The following is a 23359-nucleotide window of genomic DNA, read 5'->3' on the forward strand; positions in this document are numbered from 1 at the left end:
CTTAAGAGGTCTACTCTTCCAAAGAAGACCTCTTAAGAGGTCTAATGTTCTATAGAAGACGACTTAAGAGGTATAATGTTCTATAGAATACCTCTTAAGAGGTCTACTGTACTATAGAAGACCTCTTAAGATGTCTACTGTTCTATAGAAGACCTCTTAAGAGGTCTATAGTTCTATAGAAGACCTCTTAAGAGGACTATAGTTCTATAGAAGACCTCCTAATAGGTCTACTATTCTATAGAAAACCTCTTAATAGGTCGACTCTTCTATAGAAGGCCTTTTAAAAGGTCTACTATACCTTTGATGATCTCTTAAGAAGTCTACTATGCTATAGAAGACCTTCTTTGAGATCTACTGTTCTATAGAATACATCTTAAGAGTTTTATAGAAGACTTCTTGAGAGGGCTACTGTTCTATAGAAGACCTCTTAAGAGGTATACTCTTCTATAAAAGACCTCTTAAGAGGCCTATTGTTCTATAGAATACTTCTTAAGAGGTCTAATGTTCCATAGAAGACCTTTTAAAAGGTCTACTATGACCTCTTAAAAAGTCTACTATACAACAGAAGACCTTCTTAAGATGTATTCTATTCTAGAGATGACCTCTTAAAATAGCAAATATTCAATAGAATACCTCTTAAGAAGTCTACTGTACTTTAGAAAACTTTTTAATGGGTCTACTTTTCTAACGAAGACTTCTTGAGTGGTCTCCTGTTTAAAATAAGAGCACTTGTGTTCTAAGGAAGACCTCTTAAGAGGTTTAATTTTCTAAAGAAGACCTTTTATCTCTTAAGAACTTTACCTGTGTATAGAAGTCCTCTTAAGAAGTCTACTGCCCTATGGAACATTTCAGACGTGGTCTACTATTCTATAGAAGAAACCTTAAGAACTTTATTTGTGTATAGAAATCGTCTAAAGAAGTCTGCTGCCCTATGGAAATTTTCAGACGTCGTCTACTATTCTATAGAAGAAACCTTAAGAGTTCTACTGTTCTATAGAAAACCTCTGAAGGAGACTACTGTTATGTCGGAAATTTTTTATAATGTCTACTATTCTATTGAACACATTTTCAAAGTTCTATTGTTCTATAGAAAACCTTTTCGAAGTTACTATTCTATAGAAGGCCTACTAAGTTGTCTATTATTCTGTAGAAGACCTCTTACCTTGTATGGAATACCTCCTAAGAGTTATACTGTTCTGAAGAAGACATCATTAGTGGTATTCTGTTCTATATAAAGCCTCTTAAGAGGTCTAATGTTCTACAGAGGACCTCTTAAGAGGACTACTGTTCTATAGAAGATCTCTTATGAGGTCTCCTTTTTTAAGAAAAGCCTCTTAAGAGGTCTAATTTTCTAAAGAAGACCTTCAAAGAGGTATACTGTTCTAAGGAAAAACTCTTGGGAGGTCTACATTTCTATAGCACAACTCTTACGTGGTCCACATTTCCCTAGAAGACCTCTTAAATGTACATTCCTGTCGAATTGCTCGACATATTATGAGGTTAACTATAGAGATCTTAAGAGATGTCTACTATACTATATAAGACCCATTGAGAAGCCGATGTTTTCGTAGAAGTTCCCTATAGGGTTCAAATGAAACCTCTTCAGATATCTACTATACTGTAGTTGACCTCAAAAGAGATCTTTTAAGAGATATTTTATAGAATATCTCTTAAGAGATCTAATAAGAGGTCTGCTACTACTACCTGTCAAGGTATTTTATTCTATATTAGCCTTCCTTAGAGCCCTACCATTTGTTAACCCAAATCCCATAACGATCCGTTCTGTACAAAAATTTTCGAATCACAAGAATCACCTCTCAGCACTAAGAAAATTTAAAAATATCAAGCAAAGTTAAATTCGTATGATATTTATATGTACAAGTATGTACTTCTGTCAGTATATATGTATGTACATCAATGTTCAGTACTTCCATGTATTTATATGCCTCAAAATTTAAATGGTTTGCCTTCCTCTTGTTATTAAGACAGCATATTGAAGTTTTCAATTTAAAAATTTTCTGCTGTACTATAGATTCGTTTTTTTTCTCTTTACTATTATTATTGTTATTGGCAAGGAAAAAAGTTTGGTGACTTTCTGTTCTGTGTCTGTGTGTTTATACATTGAGCTCGTTTGTTTCTATAAAATATTCTCGTACTTCCATTAAGAGATGCTTTTACTCAGGCGTAGGCCTTAATGCTCTTGTTAGTTTGTGACAAACTTGTGTGCCAAACTAAAAAAGATTTTAGTGTTGGAGTTCATGTAATTTGTTTAAAGATTTTCGTACAGAATTGAATAGTAAAGGCATTGCGGAAGACTTTGAGGGAATTTAGTAGTTGAATGGTGTGTGTTTTTTTTTTTGTGAAAAGGATTTGTATGAGAAATAAAATAGATTGAAAAGTATAAATTATATTGTTTAAAGTAGGGCTCTTTAAGGTTAATTTTTATCTTGGCGCAATACTCTGAGCTTCGACAAGGCAGCATTAAATGTTTAATGTTGGTGGCTTATACCTTTTGAGTACTGATTTCATCTAAAACTTTGCTAGAAAAAGTCCTATAAAATAAAGTCGAAGGTAAAAATAGTATCGGACTCGTTGATTTACACGCCTGCACGTTGTCGTAACAACAGAGAATAACAAATCCAAATGAGAGCCATGTCAGCCGTTGTTTAACAAAGAGACATTACTCTCCCAACAATTCTCTCTCATTTATTTTGGACACCAATGATCGGACTGTACTGTTCTATGAGAGAGAGAGAGAGTTCTCTATTTGTTTCTATAATTGTTCCACAAACATCCCAGATGGGACAAGGGAGACTTCTCTCATATCAATGAGTGCACCCCGATTCATATTAGCTCAATGATATGGGACCTACTGTTTATTGCCGAGTCCGAACGGCGTGTCCTAAGACACCACTTATAGAGAAGTTTTACAAGGCTGAAATACTCAGAAAATGTCGCCAACATCACTGAGGGGTATTTTGCCACCGTTGAAAATTTTTGATGTTGTCTGGCCTGGGAATCGAACCCACGACATTTAGCGTGCAAGGCGGGTGTGCATACCATTGCACCACGGTGGCACCCAATTTCTATTTGTTTCTATTGGGATTAAATTGGGAGTGGTCCATAATTTCTTAATTTAAATCCGAAATCAAAAAGGTAATTCAAATTCTAAGGTTTACTTTTAGGAAATAAATATTATTCTTATCAATATAATGATATAACAATTTAATAATTCTTTAAAATATCTCAAAATTCAGGGATTTTACTTTATTAAAAATATGTTTAAACATAATAATAAATTTATTTCTATTTTCTCTCCTATCTTTCTGTTTTCCCATAGATATGAAATTGCCTTTACCCCCTCCAAATATATTGAAACATCCGAGGGTGGTCTGGTGATTATTTCAATTAACGAAGGCGATGGTGGACGCTATGACAGTTATTTAGGCGGCACACTGCTGTGTAGTTACAGCGTCAATGTTGATGCCCACAGGTAAGTTAACCAAGGGAAGGAAAACACACATACCTTGCAAAAGAAAACTTTTTCAGAAAAAAAAAACATCTCAGCTTAACGAACATTTTGTTTGAAAAACAATTTAACCAAGGACAACATTTAATTATTTATGATTCGCTTTCTCCTCCAATTTCTTTTACTTGTTACTGGAAATTAATGCCGAAGCACGTTTAACTTAAAATCTTATAACATTTTGTTTTTTGTTTTAATTTAAGGAATTTTTCTCTGCAAATTTCGTAGGATTTTCTTTTCTTGTTTTTGCTTGGTTTCCTTAAAGTTTCGTTACCATGGTGTGGAATTATTGTGGCATATGTTCACTTCATCGATTTCTCTCTGTTTTTGTAATTGTTGTTGGATGACAACAATTATGAACGCCTTTCTTTTAGTTTATGTAATTTCCGTTTTCCTTTTCGGTTTCTTCTTCATTTTCTCTGTTTGCGTTTACTTTGCGGACCGAACAGCATCGTTTGTTTAATTTATTTTTGAGTAAATGAATTTTGTATTTCGAATTATCTTAAAAGGGTAAGAGGGTAGCGATGATGTACATGGTAAACTAAAGCAAATTTTCCATTTCAAAATTTGATTTTGAGTGAAGATCTAGTGCCGGTCATGAAACCTTAAATCAAAGATGAAACAATGCTCAAATTTAACTGAAAGCTACTTTGACTTCTTCTTTCAAAAGATAGTGTTATTAGGCGACTGATTTTTTACAATACTTTTTGTTTTATTTTTCCTTTATAACATTTCCCCAATCAAATTTTTGTTTTAAAAATCCCAACCCTTATTTCATAACCCTTTACTTATATTACTTATCCGCCTACATTTACTCTCCTTTCTTGGTCGCTCATCAATGTACATAAATTAACACTTTGTGCACACCATACATTCCTTCCTTCTTTCAATTTCTCATGACCAAACTTTTATTTATGGTTAAAAACAAAAACTGTTCGTTAACTGTTGTTCTTTGTGTTGTGTCCCATACAAGGAAGCGTCTTAGTGTCTACTGTAACATTAAATTTTGGCTCTTCGCCTTCATCATCATCTTCTTCTTCTTTTTAATTACAGATGTACACCGCCATCAAAGAAAAACGATTATCAGAAAATTTACTCACATTGGTGTAATGAATTTGAAAAATATAAATCAGCCATGAAGCAATGGCAGGCCAAACAAGAGGTAAGTTTGTAATCAATAAATTTCACATAAAAGAAAATTGTATTGCTAGACGTGAAAATAAAGCTTAAAGAGGGCAGAATTAAAGATCAGAAAATTAAGGAAAATGTGATGGGCATATAAAAAATGAAACAAACGCAACGGCTAGAATAAACAAATAACATTTTTTTAAACATGCGTCATTTAAGTTTTCAATTCCCTAAAAATTTTTCTAATATATGACGTAAATTACCAAAACACCTGCTTTAAGTACAAGTGTAAAATGTGTTTAGTGGGCCTAGATTCAAAAAATTTGCAGGGATGGTTTCTTCCAACGAAGTACCACAAATATCAAATTTCAGCTTATAGGAAATGTGTTGAAATCTTTAAAGCGGTTCCACCATTATGCTGAGGTTTTACCAACGGAGGATCAGAAATGTAAAATATCATAATGCCCATTTTACTCTAAATTGGAATGTTATCAGGTTGTTTTCGTTCAAGACAATTTTGGTAACATCCCAATATGTATACAACTAGAGAGCAAAGAGGGCACCAATGAGAAAAGGAAACAACAGAACATGCAAATTACAAGTAAAAAAGTGTTAAGTTCAGCAGGGCAGAACTTTTTATAACCTCCACCATGAAATACATATTAGTTAATTTTCCCTCTTGTGCACAATTTTTAGTGGAGATATTTTGTGACCACGGAAACCCAAATGCCTATATAAGCTCAGAAAATATATCGAAAATTTTCTTCAACCGGGTACCACTTTTATGTGGGGGACATATCAAAGTGTGTGGATCTTTGTTGACAATATTGTGGTGGAGAAATTTTGTGACCACTGGGAACCTCAAATGTCAAATTGCATACAGATAGTTCCGTCAACACATGTAGCTAAACTCCTGACAATTGACAATTTTTGGTGGAGAAGTTTTGTGACACTTTGAACGTCAAATGGCAGGTAGTTCGGTCCAAAATTATAACCAAAATCCTCCAAATACGGATAATTCGGAGGTACCATTATGTGGGGAATATACCGACACATGGACCTATCTATGTATATTGACAATTTTTGGTAGAGTAGTTTGGTGACAACTGTTAGCCAAACTTCAAACTCCTCAAAATACCGAAAATGAGAAGGTTTTGGTGGAGATGTTTTGTTATCTCTGGGAACCTCAAACGTTTACAGGTAGTTAGATCCAAACATGTTGCTAAAACTCTCACAATATTGAAAAGCGGGATGTACAGTTATATGGGGCTATACCGAAACATGTTGAAAATTGTTGGTGGAGATATTTTGTGACCACTGGAAACCTTAAATATTAAATTACCAGTACTTCGACCACAAGGTGTAGCTAAAACCTTCAAAATGCCGAAAATCTGGAGATACGATATATGAGGGCTATACCGAAACGAGGACTTATGTTGAAAATTTTTTGGAAAAGTATTTTTGAGACAACTGGGAACCTCAAACGTCAAACTACAGGTAGTTCGGGTAAAAAATGTAGATAAAATCAGATATCAACAGATATTTACCCTGACAAGGAATATATTATTGTGTCAAAAATGATTACTTCGATGAGTTACAAACAACAATACAAAAAAAAAAACAAATTTAATATACCCTCTAGGCACCGAAGAAAACCGAAGTTTTCTGAGTTTTTGTTATGATGACGTCACACAATGGTTCAGGAATCGATTTTTCTGGCCACAGCCCCAATTTTTTGTCGTCACTGCACAGTGGATGCGCCCAACGACAAAAATAACAAGTAAAAAAAGTGTTAAGTTCGGCCGGGCCGAACTTTTTATACCCTCCACCATAAAATAACCTAAATGGAATAATTGGTTTCCTTTCCATTGGGAAAGTACTTAGATCCTCCGCCACGTCAAGGCATATTCCTAGAAGGAGTAAATTATGTTACTATATAATACCGTTTAGCTTTACATAAAATCTCCAATGGTTAAAAATTTTAGCTACAAATCTCAAAATGCGGAAAGTCCAGACGTACCGTATATGTGGGCTATACCAAAATATGGACCTATATTGACGATTTTTGATCGAGAGGTTTCTTGGCCACAGAGAACCTCATATGTCAAATTACATCTAGTTCGCTTAAAAATTGTACCTAAAAATCTAAAAATACGGAAAATCGGGAGGTACCGTTATATGGGAGCTATTCCAAAATATGGACCTATATTGACGATATTTGGTATAAAATGGTCAAATGACAGCTATTTAGTTTAAAAATTGTAGCTTAAATCCACAAAATACCGAAAATCGGAAGGTACCGATGTATGGGGGCTATACCAAAACATGGACCTATATTGACGATTTTTGGTAGATAAGTTTCGTGGCCGCATAGAACCTTATATGTCAAATTACAGCTAGTATGTTTAAAAATTGTAGCTAAAATCCACAAAATACCGAAAATCGGGAGGTACCGATGTATGGGGGCTATACCAAAACATGGACCGATATTGACGATGTTTAGTGGATAAGTTTCGTGGCCACAGAGAACCCCATATGTCAAATTACAGCTAGTTCGGTTAAAAATTGTAGCTAAATTCACAAAATACCGAAAATCGGGAGGTACCGTTATATGGGAGATATACCAAAACATGGACATATATTGACGATGTTTAGTGGATAAGTTCCGTGGCCTCAGAGAACCTCATATGTCAAATTACAGCTAGTTCGGTTAAAAATTGTATCTAAAATCCACAAAATACCGAAAATCGGTAGGTACCGTTATATGGGAGATATACCAAAACATGGACCTATATTGACCACTTTTGGTGGATAAGTTTCGTGGCCACAGATAACCTCATACGTCAAATTACAGCTAGTTCGTTTAATAATCTTTATATATAAAACTCAATTGTCGTTTGTTGGTAATTGAATCAGTTGAAAACGGCTAGAGCGATTTGGATAATTTTTTGTGGAAATGTTAATCATAGTCCAGTTTAGGTTTTTATGCAAAGAAAAATTGGCCACGCCCACTTTTCCGCCCACTTTTCCGCCCACTTTTATAAATATGTTATATCTACGGAACTACTCAATAGATTTTCCTGAAATTTGCAGGGAACGTAAAGTGATGGCCCCAGGTTGAAATAGGCTACAGATTTGGTTGAATTTCGGATCGGGCGGGGTACCTCCCCTATGCCCTATTTTTGTAAAAATGCAATATTTGCAACAATTACAAATGTATCGCCTTGAAAATTAATTTCCGAGTCATTGGCGATTGTGTCTCCGACCTTACGTGCTTATTTGGGGCATTAAGACTGGACAACGCCCACTTTTTTAAATATGTTATATCTACGAAACTACTAAATCGATTTTCCTGAAACTTTCAGCGAATGTACAGGGTTGGACCCCGATAAAAATAGGCTACATATTTTTTGACTTTCGGATCGGGCGGGTAGGGCATAGGGGCCCTATTTTTGTAAAAATGCAATATTTGCAACAAATACGAATGTATCGGTTTGGGAATTTATTTGCGAGTCAATGGCGATTGTGTCTCCAACCTTACGTACTTATTTTGTGCCTTAAGATCCGACCACGCTCACTTTCTAATTAGGTTATATCTACAGGGAATTTTCAAGAAAATCGCGATTTGTCTAAACTTTTAAATCTTTATAAATAAAAATCAAATATCATTCGTTGGTAAGAACGGCTGGACCGATTTTCGACTTGGGTTTTTATGCAAAGAAAATTTGACCATGCCCACTTTTACGCCCACTTTTTTAAATTTTCTATTTTTATCATTTCTACAAAAACTACTGAACCAATTTTCCTGCAATTGCCAGGGAATGCACAGAGATGGTCCCCGCATAAAATAGGCTACAAATTCAGTTGAATTTCGGAAAGGGCGGGGAACTTCCCCTATACCCTACTTTTTTAAAAATGTTATATTTACAATAATTACGAATGTATCTATTTGGAAGTTAATTTGGGAGACAATTGTGGTTCTGCCTCCGACCTTACCTACTTTTTTAGGAACCAAAGGCTTGACCATACCCACTTTTTAAAATATGTTACATCTACAAAACTACTGAACCGATATTCGTGAAAATGTCAGGGAATGTACAGGCATATTTTCTTGAATTTTGAAAAGGGCATATTTAAAAAAAAACGCCTTACCTTTATGAATAAAAATAATATGCTGTCATAACCCAACTTAGGTTTTTTGGGAGAAAAGTTTAGTGGGGCCTATACGCCCGACCAAACCTGTTTTTTTTTTTTAGTATGACATAACTCCAATACTACTGAAGGGATTTCCATAAAATTTGCAGCAAAAGCTCAATGTTTGCCGTTGTTATGTGGGGTACCTTCCCCATGCCTTTCTGTTAAACGCTATATGTATAAGCCAAACTTATGATTATATCGGTTTCAGCATACATTTTGGTTGGCCCACTATTTTCAAAACATTATTTTTCCAAAACTAATGAACCTAATTTTCAGAAAATATTCAGGAATGTCCCGTGGTCCAAAATGCTATATATTTGTAGACGAATTTCGGGGCCTATTATTTTATAATCGGTGTATTTGTTAAACTTATGAGTGCATCAGGTTGCAAATTAGTTTTCGAGACAAGAAAAACTATATATTTACAAATGTACTTAAATGGTGAGGTTCGACGGTCCATCAGCCATGAAAAGCTAAAACATATAGGTCTAAATAAGCGGGAGAATTCAATTTAATCATTTTTTTTAACTTTTATTATTAGATCGCTTTAGGATAAAGACAGTGACATGGACGATAATAAATCCTAAAAGGCACAAATTGGCGAAAAATCCGACAAAGTCCGTAAGAGAAAAGAAAGGTTACAGACAAAATCTGTTGATAAATTTAAAATCCTTCTCGGTTTGACAATGGACCGAAGAAGTGAGGTAGAAAATACCTACTTTTGAATTAAAACTCATTACGACGGGTCAGCAACGCGGACCGGGGTCTGCTAGTTTTAGCTAAAATCCACAAAATACCGAAAATCGGGAGGTACCGATACATGGGGGCTATACCAATACATGGACCTATAATGACGATGTTTGGTGGATAAGTTTCGTGGGCACATATAACCTCATATGTCATACTTGGGTTAAAAATTGTAGCTAAAATCCACAAAATACCGAAAATCGGGAGGTACCGATATATGGGGGCTATACCAAAGCATGGACCTATATTGACGATATTTGTTGGATAAGACGGACGGAGGGGCATTCATAGATCGACTCAGCATTTTACGCTGACCAACAATATATATACTTTATAGGATCGCAAATTATTATTTCAATGCGTTACAAACGGAAAAACAAACTTAACATACCCTCCATACTGTGGTGGAGGGTATAATAAAAACTTCAAAGTACCTGAAAACTGGCGGTGTCTTTATATGGGGGCTATACCAAAACGTGGACGTGGAATTTTTGATAAAATGTAGCGAAAAACACCAAAATACCTCAAATGGGGATGAACCGTTATATGAGGGCTATACCAAAACTTGGACCTATATCCATATTTTTTTGTAGATATGTTTTTTGACCTCCATGTATCCAAAATGCCAAATTATATCTAATTCGATCTGCAAATGTGGCTTAAAAACTCAAAATACCTCAAATCGGGAGGAACCGTTATATGAGGGCTATAACAAAAGTTGGACCTATGTATATACATACTTTTTTGTAGATATGTTTATTGGCCTCCAGGAACCCTAAATGCCAAATTATAGCTTATTCGGTCTGCAAATGTGGCAAAAAAAACGTGAAAATACCTCAAATCGGGTGGTACCGTTATATGGGCGCTATACCAAAACTTGCACCTATATACATAATTTTTTGTAGATATGTTGTTTGGCCTCCAGGAACCATAAATGCCAAATTATAGCTAATTCGGTCTGCAAATGTGGGGAAGAACGATTTGAGGTACCGTTATATGGGGGCTATATCAAAACTTGGACCTATATACATAATTTTTTGTAGACATGTTTCTTTGCCTCCAGGAACCCTAAGTGCCAAATTATAGCTAAGTCGGTCTGCAAATGTGGCGAAGAACGTCAAAATACCTCAAATCCGGAGGTACCGTTATATGGGAGGTATAAAAAGTCATGGAAGGTATAAAAAAGTCATGTCGTCATTTTAAAAATTTAAAGATACAAATCGCTTCAAAACTTTCCAAATAGGGGTAATAGCAAATCATGAATCAATATTGACAGTTTCTCGAGGGGAGGTTTACTATGCAATAGCAACTCCTAGTACCGGATAACAGCGAATTCGGTTAAACAATATGTTGGCGACAGTAAAATACTACAATTCAGAATGATTCGTTACATGGGAACCACGCAAAATTTTGAACCTAGGACTCCAATATTTTTGTTAGAGTGTTTTTAGCCCCCGAGGATCAATTGATAAAAATTTTAGTTCGATATATCATCTTGAAGTATTTTTGTCACACCTTCCCATGTAAGTGCCACCACTGTGCACTGATTTTTAATTTCTATATAGGATTCGATAGTAAACATATTGACACTAAGGAAACCAAAAACAAGTAGAACGGGGTTAAGTTCAGCCCGAGCCGAACTTGTTATACCCTCCACCACAAGTTGTATTGAAGTAAAATTGAATAATTCGTTTCCTTTCGTTTATGAAGAAAACTAAATACCAAATTCAAGCAAATTCGGTAAAGCAATGTAGCTAACTTTCCAAATGCCGAACACTTGGAACTACCATTCTAGGGGGGCCATGTGAAGGTGTGGACCTCTACGGACAAAGAAGACTTTATACCAAATTGCAACCATTTCGGTGGAATATTGAAGCCACAACCTTCAAAATACCGAAAATCGGGAGGTACCGTTCTATTGGGGCTATATTGAGGCGTGAACCTGTATCGACACATTTCTGGGGGAAAGTTGTATACCACCACGAAGACTAAATACCTAATTTCAGCCATTTCGGAGGAATATTGAGGCCACATCCTTCAAAATACCGAAAATCGGCAGGTACCGTTCTACGGGGGCTATATGAAGGCATGGACCTCTATTGACACATTTCGGAGGGAAAGTTTTATACCACCAACGAAGACTAAATACCAAATTTCAGCCATTTCAGTGGAACATTGAGGCCACATCCTTTAAAATGTCGCAAATCGGGAGGTACCGTTCTATGGGGGCTAGTTTTGGGGAAAAGTTTTATACCCCCAACGAGGACTACGTACTAAATTTCAGGCATTTCTCTAAAGCTTAAACCTTAAAAATACCGAAAATCGTGAACCGATATACCCCATTTGCAATACCAAACATCCTAGGAGTAATAGAAACTTCTATACCAAATTACAAAGCTCTATCTTGAAAATTGCCACATGTATATTGATTTCAGCAGAGAGACGGAAATAGCTATTTCGACATAGAATTTTATGCTGATCAAGAATACATATACTTTTTAGGGCTCCGACGAATATTTCGATGAGTTACTAACGGGATGACAAATGTCATTATACACTCTTGACCGTCCACCAACCTTAAAAAACTGTTAATATTCAGGTCATCGGGCATACGTTCTTTTTTAGTATCCTCGTCTTCAGTTTAGTTTAGCTCTTATCCAAATTATTGCTACACCAAATCCACTCAGCTGAGACTGAGAGCCTGTGATTTGGTTATTTTATTCACGGCTAACCAATATTTCTACTGGCTGAGTTCCGTATACCCGAACCCTAAGGAACATTTTGTTGTCTCCTCTAAATATAAGTCCATATAATTTACTTTCGCAGCTACTGTAGTGAAATGTTAAGAACACCCGCCTTGCACACTGAATACCCGGATTTTGTTTGCAGGGCAGACAACACCACATTTTCAGCAACATTATTAAACATTCTATAATAAAATTCCAAATACACCCTAAATTTAATTAATCGACCATCTAAACATTAACATACCATAATTAATAAAAAGAAAAAGCTTTAAACAGACTCCAAATTCGTGCTGTATTAATGGATCTTCTTTAGAGTATAATTTCCTTCTTAGTGGGTGTTGTGAACACCTTCATGGTTGTTAATGGGCTGGTGGTGGCGGTGGTGTCCTTGGTAGTTAATTCATACACATTTATGCAGCTTTTGTGTGTCATTGTGTAAAAAACAGAATGTGTGAGGGAGATAGAGATAACACGTGAAACATGTGCTTTTTTTGTTTCTTGTGAAATTAAACGTTTCACCGAATTAAACGTTGCTAATTGTTTTTAATTAATTTTAAGTTTTTTTCTGTTCATTCATTTTCTCGTTGAACGATTGTTGTTTTACTATGCTAGCTGATTGTTGTTGCTGTTTATAATTTTGCTTTTCATCTGTTTGGGTAATAAACATTTAACGGAATTCTTAATTTGGAATGTTATTTTTTGCTCCTGTCTGTATTTTCTTACAATTAATTAAAAAAAACCTGAACGACAACCGTTAGAAGAAGAAGAGAAAAATCACATGTTTCGCTCTCCACAAATGTTATTTTCCGTACCATTTCCGGATATCCTTGTTTAGGTCCTCTTAGGAAAGTAAACTTATTTTTTTATTTCTTAATGACCAACTTTATGTCCAATTCAATATAATTTGTGTGTGCTTCTAAGATTTGTAAGCTTGTATGTGATTTACTTCCACCGCTGTTCGGTGGCCTCCTGGAGGGTGGTTGTAAACGAAATTTGATTTATGATTTGCTAAGCAATTAAAAAATTCATTTTAAGGTTTCTCCAACCATTTCGAGTTTTCATTTCCACTCTATTGCCAATTCCAGTTGGGGAAAGAGAGGATGAGCGAGCGAGTTTACTGTGATATTTTCTTACATTTGTTTGGTTTATTAGTCGCATGATTTATGTGGCTAAAGTTATTAATGAATTTATTGCGAACATAAATTACCAAGTATTTCATTACAATTGTGTAAGCAAACAACGGTTATTAATTTTTAAGGCAAATTGCCGTTACTGCTGCTGCTGTTATAAAATTTATTGATTGGTAATTAGGCGGAAATTGTTAGTAATCATTTGGAGTGTAATACAATGCGGAAACGGATATAACAAGTGTTTGGATGTTGGGGTTTGGAGGAGGGCAATTTGTAGACTTTTTAATCGCTATAAATAAATACCTATGGGGATTTCTGGGTGAAATCGGACAATTTGTCAAAAACTGTTTTTTGATTTCCATTATTTTTGGTGCGTTGAGGCTGCTCATCAATAAGTATGGTATATTTATTATATACTCAGATTTTTTGATTAAGGGTTTCAGAGACATCGCGCCTAGAAAAAAGTCGAATTCTGTAAAAACAATATGCTAAGAAATACTCATAAATTTTTTAAAATTGATTCAAATAGAAAAAAACTTTTTTGTATTTTTTTGTTGTTTTATCATAATTTTTTTTTCATTTTCTCGAAAATTTTTGGTATTAGACTACGATAATTTACAAAAATTTAAAGTCCTAATTGGTAGTGGGATTCGAATGAAGACTATTTTTTCTAAATTTTTAAAAATTCGTCAAATTTTTTTTCCAATGTACCACTGTGCAAAATGTGTTATGCAAGAAATAAAAAGTTGCATTTTTCAACAAGAATTCGAATTTTTCAAGGCGCAATATCTCTGGAATCTTTATTAAAATAAAAAAAAATCTGTAAATATACTAAAATGTTTTGCTGATGAGTAGCATCACCATAGCAAAACTAAAGGAAATTAAAAACCTCAATTTTGAAAAATGCCCCATTTTACTCAGAAAGCCCCCATATATTCTTGATCAGCATAAAATTCTAAGTCGATATAAACATGTCCGTGTGTGAGTCCATCCTTCGTCTGTTGAAACCAATATATAACTCGAAATATTGAAGATAGAGCTTTATAGGTTGATACAGAATTTGCTATTAACCTAGGATATCGATCGATATCGATCCACGTTTCGGTTTATCCCCATATAACTCTACCTTCCGATTTAGAAGGTTTTAGCCACGTTATCACACTGAAAGATCTGAAATGCGTTAATTATTCTTCTTTGGGCTGAAAAAAATTCTTCGTCTGCTCGTCTCCAACGATAAAACATTCTTTCAGAAATTTGTCGGTATAGGTCCACGTTTTGATAAAGCTCTCATAGAACGGTACCTCCCATTTTTTTTTTTTTTTGGTATTTTGAAACTTTTAGCCACATTATCTAAGCGAAATGGCTGAAATTTGCTACTTAGACTTCTTTAGGGTTACACAAATTTTTCTCCCAAAAATTTTAAGTATAGGTCCACGTTTTAATATAGCCCGCATAGAACGGTTCCTACCAATTTTAAGTGCATATTTTGAAGATATTAGCTACATTTTTTGATAAAACTAGAGGGCTACTAGGCCTAGGCAACACCGCGTATTGCCAGGCGACATTTGAAATTTTTTGGATAGTTTGACAGTTTTTAGCCTAGACTTACTCAGGGCAGTTTGTCGTACGCCCATGTTGTTTACAGTGACTTGAAAAAATCAATTTGCAAAAAATGGAATTTACCTGTAAACATTTTCGTCCAAGAATGTTTCACAAATGTTGACGTAGATAATCAGCGCAAGAGAGTATCGATTAAATTAAATCTTTGTATGTCGGTAAAGGGCCATCCTAAATAACTATGAAAAACTGGTTTAATGAATTCAACCGTCGTCGGCACTCGCCAAAAAACGAAGGTCTTTAGGGTCGCCCAACATAGGTCGTTGAGACAGAAAGAAATATGCCGTGCGTGAACGGATAATGCGAGATCGCAATGTTAAATACCATGAGATAGAGGCATCCTTGGGCATTTCATCCACGAACAAACATTTTATACTGCATAAACACTTGGCCGCAAAAATGGATTTTTCTCCTTAGATCCAGCAAAATTGGACAATCGTTCAAAAAAAGACTCCTGTGAATTGGTTCAAAGAAATTGAGCATAAAATCGATCGCGGTGCTTCACACAACGTTTATAAGATTGCCACAGACGACGAATCTAGGATCTATGATTAGGAGCCTGAAACAAAACAGGAATCGGCCGTTTAGGTCTTCGAAAACGAGCCAAATCAAGCGAAAGTTGTTCGAGTAAGAAGCACTTCGAAGCAAAAGGTTGTCTGTTTCTGCAGAAAAACTGACAGTGTGGCGACTATACGGCTTGAGAAATATAGGACGGTTAATTCTATAGGACCTATAGGAAATATAGGACCGTAATTTGTTTGCCTGAGGTCTCCTGAGAAGTTCGAAAAACGAACAAGAGAAGACAAATCATTCTGCATCATGACAATGTGGGCTCTCACACATCGATTCAAACCAGCGCCTGTTTGACCTGATAAAACGTGGAATTGATGGGTCATCCGTCGTACAGCCGTGACTGGAGATCCAATTAATTCATTTGATTCCAGCACATCAAGAAAAAAAGCGTGGTCAATGATTTTTGTTGCCTGGAGATGCTGTAAAAGCGTTCAAACAACTTGTTTTGGAGGAGTCTCCATCGGAGTGGAAAAAGTGCTTCGCCAATAGGTTCGAGCGCACGAAAAAGTGTATAAACCATGCTGTAGAGGTTCTCTGTGCTCTCAAAACTTCTCCAAGAAATATTGTCGGTATAGGTCCATCCTATATCACGGTACCTCCCGATTTTAGGTATTTTTAAGATATGAGCTATATTTTTTAATCAAACTTGCTATAATTTGAAGTTCCCAGTGGTTGCAAAATTTCTCCAATAAAAAATTTCAACAAAGGTCCATATTTTGGTATAGCCCCTCCATGTAACGGTACCTCCAGATTTTATGTATTATGAAGACATTAGCTATCTACAATTTGACATTTGAGATTCCCAAGACTTCTCCAATAAACAAATATCAACATTGGTCCATGGTTTGGTATAGCCCCAATGAAAAGTACCTACAGATTTTAGGTATTTTGGAAATATTATTTTTGATCGAACTAGCTGTAATTTAATATTTGAGTTCTCCACCAACAATTGTTACATTAGATCCATGTTTTGTTATAGCCCCCATATAAGGGTATCTACCGATTTTCGGTATTTTGAGGATTAACGTATACTGCAGTCACAAAACTTCTCTACCAAAAATTGTCTGTCTGGCTGGAGCGCACGATAACTCTCGAACGGATGAACCAATTCGGTTCTAATTTTGGCTTTCGCAAAAGATGGGTTATGTAGGTCCACTCCTTCCGGTAGCTCCCACACAAAAGTTCGAAAATGTTCGAAAAATTTTTGCACACGATAACTCTTGAAGGAAATAACCGATTTGGTTCATACTTTGCACAGCCTGAAATGTGTACCACACTTAGATAAGGTTTCAATATGGACTCAATCGGTCCACTACTTCGGGAACCTCCCACACAAAATTTGGGAAAAGTTCAATTTAGAGCCATCTCTCGAATCGCTTTGATTTTTGTTTTGGCAACTTGTATTCACTGCCCCCAATACGACGGTACAAGTTTCATTAGGGGCAAGTCCATACTTCCTGAGAAAATAGCATGAAAGTTGCAAAAAAAAACCCTATGACACCGTGTGAGGTGGTTGGAGCGCAAAATAACTCTAGAACAGATCTGCCGATTCGGTCCAACATTTAGCCTTAGTAATATTTTGTCCAAACAAAGTTCAAGTTCGAAGATAAGCCATATCGGTCCACCCCTTCAGGAACCTCCTCCACAAAAGTTCAAAAATGTTCGGAAAAATTGTTCGTACGATAACTCTTGAAGGGAGTGGCCGAATTGGTTCATACTTTACACATTCTAATATATCTTTCTGATATAGATCAGTTTCAAATATGGACTATATTTGTCTACTCCATCCGGTACCTCCCACACAAAATTTCGGATAAATTCACTTTAAGACCTGCTATCGAATCACTTTTATTTTTGTTGAAGCAACTGGCATTCGCTGCCTCAATTACGATTGTAAAAGTTTTTCAGGGACAAGTCAATACTTCTTGAGAAAACAGCTCGAAGGGTGTAAAAACCCCATAGGCGCCAAATGTAGTGGCTGGAGATCCACTTCCATAATCGTCAATGTCGATCCAATCGTTTTAGTATCTCCTCCGCAAAACTTTTGATCTTTAATCCTAATGAACATTTTTGTCGGTTCAAAGGCCCAACATTTTTAAAACCCCCTAAATACATACGTTTATTGGGGAAAAAATTGTTTCAATATACACAGGCTGAGGGTATATCTCTGTCGGCAAAGCCGACTGATACTTTTTTACTTGTTTACATACAAACTTGTTTACAGACAGCTGCCCCTCCCTAGCTATTCCTGGTTACGTCCATGTTCCCATGTTATTTTTACCTCCGGATTAAAGTATTTTTGTAGATTTCAGCTACATTTTTTCGCCGAACTACCTGTTATTTCGCATTTTGGGCTCCCAGTGGTCAAAAAACTTCTTCAGCAACATTTTTAAACATAGGTCCATGTTCCGTATAGCCCCCATATAATGGTTCTCCCCCATTTCGGAATTTGGAGGATTTTAATAACATTTTCGTTACCAAACTAACCGTTATTTATAATTTGAGGCTCTTCTTCAAAATTGTCAACTTAGGTCCAAGTTTTTTGTATAGCCCCCATATAATGGTACCTTCTGATTTTCGGTATTTTAAGGGTTGTATCTACATTTTTTTGACTGAACTATCTGTTTTTTGACATTTCAGGTCTTCTTCAGTCACAAAATTTCGATGGCAAAAATTTTCAACATTTGTCCATGTTTTGGGTATAGCCCCCATCTAACGCTACCTACCGATTTTAGGTATTTTAAGGATATTATCTAATTTTTTGACATTTGAGGTTCTCAATGGTCAGAAAACTTCTCCGCCAAAAATCGTTTACATTTGTTCTTTATTACGAAATAGAATTTCAAATTCATGAGTTTATGTAGACCTAGCGCCACATGGGCATTATTGGGGCGATTATATAGGTACATCAAAAATAATCCCCATATACCGTCCGATTAAGGCCATTGGGTTATTCATGCCCGAAAAACTTCTGCACCTAAAATTTTGAACAGGAAAGGAATCTATCTATTCCATTTAATATGGTGGAGAGTCATGGTAGAACACAACAACAACCACATAGAAATTTGTTTTTGTTTGTAAAGTTAGTGGCAACGGTAAATGTAAACAAAATAAGGAAATGTCTAAAAATTATTGGAATTTAAAAACTAATATTTTTTCACATTTGATTGAATATTTTGGAAAACATGAATGAAAACTCGTTAGATTTACAATTTTAATGTTTCCATATCATTACACTAAATGCATAATTTCTCGCAGAAAGTGGAATTCTTGCAAAAATGTTTGGGGGCGCTGGTAACTCGTCGAAAAAGAGAAGCCGCTTCAATCTTTTGTTTTTGAAATTAAAGAAGCACATGTTTATTTGGGCTTTATTCTTTTCAAGTTTAACAAAACACATATTAACAAATATTCTACCGCCTCTATAAGTGGTGTTTTAGTGTGCGGCACGTCGTTCGGACCTGAAGCAGGTTACATGTCAATGATATGAAGAAGTCTTTACGGGAAATAGTTTTTTTCTGATGAATAAATTTGTTCTTCAAAAAAATATATATCCCTAATATACATCGAACATAGAAATAAATACATAAAATGTCGTATGGAATTTGACACTAACATTACAGCTCAGTTCAGTCAGCTGGGTATTGCTGTTACCTTTTATCGTTCTACCATGGTGGAGAGTGTATTAAGTTCGCCACGACCATACTTCACATTTTCTTGGTTAAAATTTGAAATTGGTTCATAGTACATTAAAGTTAGTTTTTTTTTTTTTTGACAGCCATAGGTGAGGAGTTTTAGCTGACGGCAATGCTGATCTTCACGCCATTTAAATGTCTTTACAAATAAATATATTTGCATAGTTTAATAACAATATTTCTTTGTTCTTTTCAAATTTACAGCAATGCAACATGAAAGACAAATCGTCCGGAAAGCATATAAATGAAGTCTATAGTAACGACAATGTAGTCTGACCGAATGGTAAGTAAAATGATAACTAAATGTGTAAATAGCTTAGGCACGTACTAAAATGAAGCCTAAATAGTTAAAATTGAAGACCACATGTTCATAAAGTTCATAATTAAAGTAAGGATAGGATAGACCAGCACTCTAATATTCTTGTTTCTTCGAGGATGTCCTTGTGGAATATTTTTTTTCTGTTCATTACGTATCCACAACAAATTTTCCTTGAAAAATAATGAATAACTTCCATTTTCTAATTTTCTTCTTTCCGTTTTCTTTAATTTTCATTACAGATCATCACGCTACTTACTAAAGACTGACATTTTTAAGCTTTTAAACGACAATATTTCCCAACACACATCATTTTTTCTTAAGTTTTCTTTCAAATTTTATTAACAACAAAAGCAACTTATTTAATATTCATAATATTAAAAAAAGATAAATACACAAAAAAAACGAAAAAATACAAAATATCGAGGCGAAACAAAAAATGTATGATCAGCTTATGGAATACAAAACAAACCGAATCGATTAAAAAGGATTTTAACCAAGCACACATCTACAAACAAGAACACAAACAACAAACGAACACCGCAAATCTAAAGATACAGGATTTAAATTTAAGTTGAGTTTATTTGAAAATGGAAAACGGAAATAAAATTCACTTACACAACAAAGTCACACATACACGCATGCAAACGAAACATGTGAGTGCAAAATTTAAAAATACGCGCCCACAAATAAAACTGCAACAAATTACAACAAACGAAAACAACAGCAACAACAACTACAACATAAAGTTACTATATAGAATGACAAAAACAGTAAACAACAACAATCCTGCCACAAATACCCCAAGCTCAGGCACCATACCGTTATGATGTTTGAGTCAAGTGGGGGGAAAACATGACAAAAAAAAAATATATAGAAAAACAATACCCGCAAACAAAACTCACTCACTCACCATGAGAAAGAAGAAATCAAGCAAAGCAGAAAGCCAGCCAGCCAGCATGCAGAGTATAAAATATGAAATATTGAAATGGTTTTTAAAATAGTTTTTAAATACAATAACAAAAAACGAAACAAAACAATACACAAACAACAAGAGCAACAATAACGAAAAGTAACGGTTTTAAATGAATAACAAAAGAGAGAACATATAACAAAACACCAATAACACAACAAAATGGATAGAACAAAAGGTGTACAATTTTACGTGTTTTTTCATGTTTTATTTCTGAATACAGTTGGCAATGAAATGCAAACAAAAAAAAAACGCATACATACATATTGTATTTTAAATAGTAAAAGAACAATGAAATCCTTTTTTATGTTTTATGTTAAAAAATGACAAGAATAATACAATATTACAATCCACTCAAAACCACCAATCATATATATAGTTACGAAAACTAATAAATTTAGTTTTTATTTTTATTATTATTATTATTTTAATATAAATACATATTTTTTCAAGTTTTTAAAGATGCATTTTAAGAAACAGTTATACAGCCTGCTTCTCTATGTCAATGAGAAAACCTAAGGCGAAAGAAAAATCAACACACTCCATTTTGTTTTTAAAATTTGTATTGTGTTTCGATAACTAAAGTTTCCATGTTTTCTTTCGCATACATTTTCATTTTGACAAGTAATTGAATAGGTTGTAGTTGTTTTCAATATGTTTTTATTTTTTTTTATAGTTATATCCATATGTATTATTGAAATAGCAAAACTAAAGAAAAAACGCATGGACCCGAGAACTGTATTAAAATAATACATTGTCTTTTAATAGATAAAGTGTAAAAATTTTAACTCAGCCTAACCTGTTTAAGTCTATCTTGGCAAAAAAAAAAACTTTTGCTTAGGTAAAATTAAATGATAAAAAGTAAAAACCAAAATTGAAACAAATTCTGAAGCGAATAAGAGAAAAATTTCAGAAAAAAAATTCGACCCAGGTTAATGATTTGAGGGAAATAACACATTTTTTATCATAGCATATATTGAACAATTGCTACAACTATATGGTTTTTGATGAGAGAGGTACTAGGAACGAAATATCCTTCCTATAATAATCTATTTTTCTTTCCAAGGGGAGGATGGTATAGATAATAATTAGAAAAATGATAATTTCGGTAAAAACAAGTGAGCAAAGTCTATAGTGGGGACGGGGAGACTATGCGATACCCTGTCCACAAACTTATCGATCTATACAATGATTAAAAAACAATGGAAACATGGGATGCATTACCGACTTTTGCGAGAATTTCGGCGTTTGACCTATGCCAATTTACTTTGAATCAATGTAAAGGAGATCTTTTCTTGTTCCATTCACAGGCTTTTCTTTTGGAATATTACTACTATAAGCGGAGATATCCTCATAAGTATAAAACGTTGAATTTTCTCCACATAAGTTCTTCCCCATTCCGATCCAGAATATTATCCGACCAGTCACCAACCTCAATAGGCTTCCTTTTCTCTGGTTCTTTTATACCCTCCACAATAAAATATTCTGAAATAAAATGGAATTATTAATTTCCTGCTAGATGCAGAAATTGTTCGACCACGCACACCCCCAAATGCCTAAATTAGGTCAAACAAGTAAGAACGTATCATTCAGCTGTGCTGACAGAGAAAAAGAAGAAAACCAAAACAAACACTATAATTATGCCGTATATAAAATATATTGATTTTGTACCATGAGTTTGCTTTAAAAATAACCAAACTTCTTCACAAAGGACTCGAAATATTAAACTCCGTTAAACTAAGGGTAAGGTCACATTAGGCAAATATTTGCTCCAGCGACAGTCAGTGTGCGCTTTCTGAGAGCAAGTGAGCATAAATCAATGCATTATTAACGCTCACTTGCGCTCAGTAAAAGCACACTGCCTGGCGCTGGAGCAAATATTTGCATAATGTGACCCTACCTTAAGTTTGGAAGAAATTTTCGTTCACACCATTTTTATACCCTCAGCATTTATGCTAACGAGGGTATATACACTTTCATACGGGCAAAATGTGTCTCATCGAAATAATGGTTTTAGACCCCAAGAATGTTTAGACGAAATGTGTTTCAGACAATTTGGAGTTGATTTAGCCATGTCCGTCCGTCTGTCTGTCTGTCTGGCTGGAGCGCACGATAACTCTCGAACGGATAAACCGATTCGGTCCAAAATTTGGCTTTCGTAATATTTTGTCCAAACTTAGTTTAAGTTCGAAGATGGGTTATCTCCGTCCACTCCTTCCGGTACCTCCCCCACAAAAGTTCGAAAATGTTTGGAAAATTTGTGCGCCCGATAACTCTTGAAGGGAGTAACCGATTTGGTTCATACTTTGCACATCGTGATATGTCTACTAGACTTAGATGAGGTTTCAATATGGACTATATCGGTCCACTCCTTCGGGTACCTCCCACACAAAATTTCGTAAAAAGTTCAGTTTAGAACCAGGTCTCGAATAGCTTTGATTTGTTGTAGCAACTTGTATTTACTGTCCCCCATACGACGGTAAAAGTTTCATCAGGGGCAAGTCCATACTTCCTGAGAAAATAGCCTGAAAGGTGCACAAAAACCCTATGACTCCGTCTGTAGTGGTTGAAGCGCAAGATAACTCTCGAGCGGATCTGCCTATTCTGTCCAAATTTTGGCTTTTGTATTATTTTGTCCAAACTTAGTTTAAGTTCCAAGATAAGCCATATCGGTCCACTACTTCAGGTACCTCCCCCACAAAAGTTTAAAATT

At 35.0% G+C, this 23359-nt stretch overlaps 1 protein-coding gene across 2 annotated transcripts in view; it reads left to right on the top strand.

The window, feature by feature from the left end:
- LOC141404982 (semaphorin-2A-like) overlaps positions 1-22098 on the top strand; it is a 439686-nt gene extending 417588 nt beyond the window's left edge. For both annotated transcript variants that reach the window (XM_073988869.1, XM_073988871.1), the window contains exons 13-16: positions 3341-3493; positions 4580-4688; positions 19562-19640; positions 19916-22098. In XM_073988869.1, the coding sequence (XP_073844970.1) occupies positions 3341-3493; positions 4580-4688; positions 19562-19633 (334 nt within the window). In that variant the 3' untranslated portion in view covers positions 19634-19640; positions 19916-22098. The remainder of the gene's footprint in view (positions 1-3340; positions 3494-4579; positions 4689-19561; positions 19641-19915) is intronic.
- The last annotated feature ends 1261 nt before the right edge of the window (positions 22099-23359 follow it).

This window comes from Musca autumnalis, unplaced genomic scaffold (assembly GCF_047663935.1).
Source record: "Musca autumnalis isolate F117 unplaced genomic scaffold, ASM4766393v1 scaffold_5, whole genome shotgun sequence".
Taxonomy (NCBI): domain Eukaryota; kingdom Metazoa; phylum Arthropoda; class Insecta; order Diptera; family Muscidae; genus Musca; species Musca autumnalis.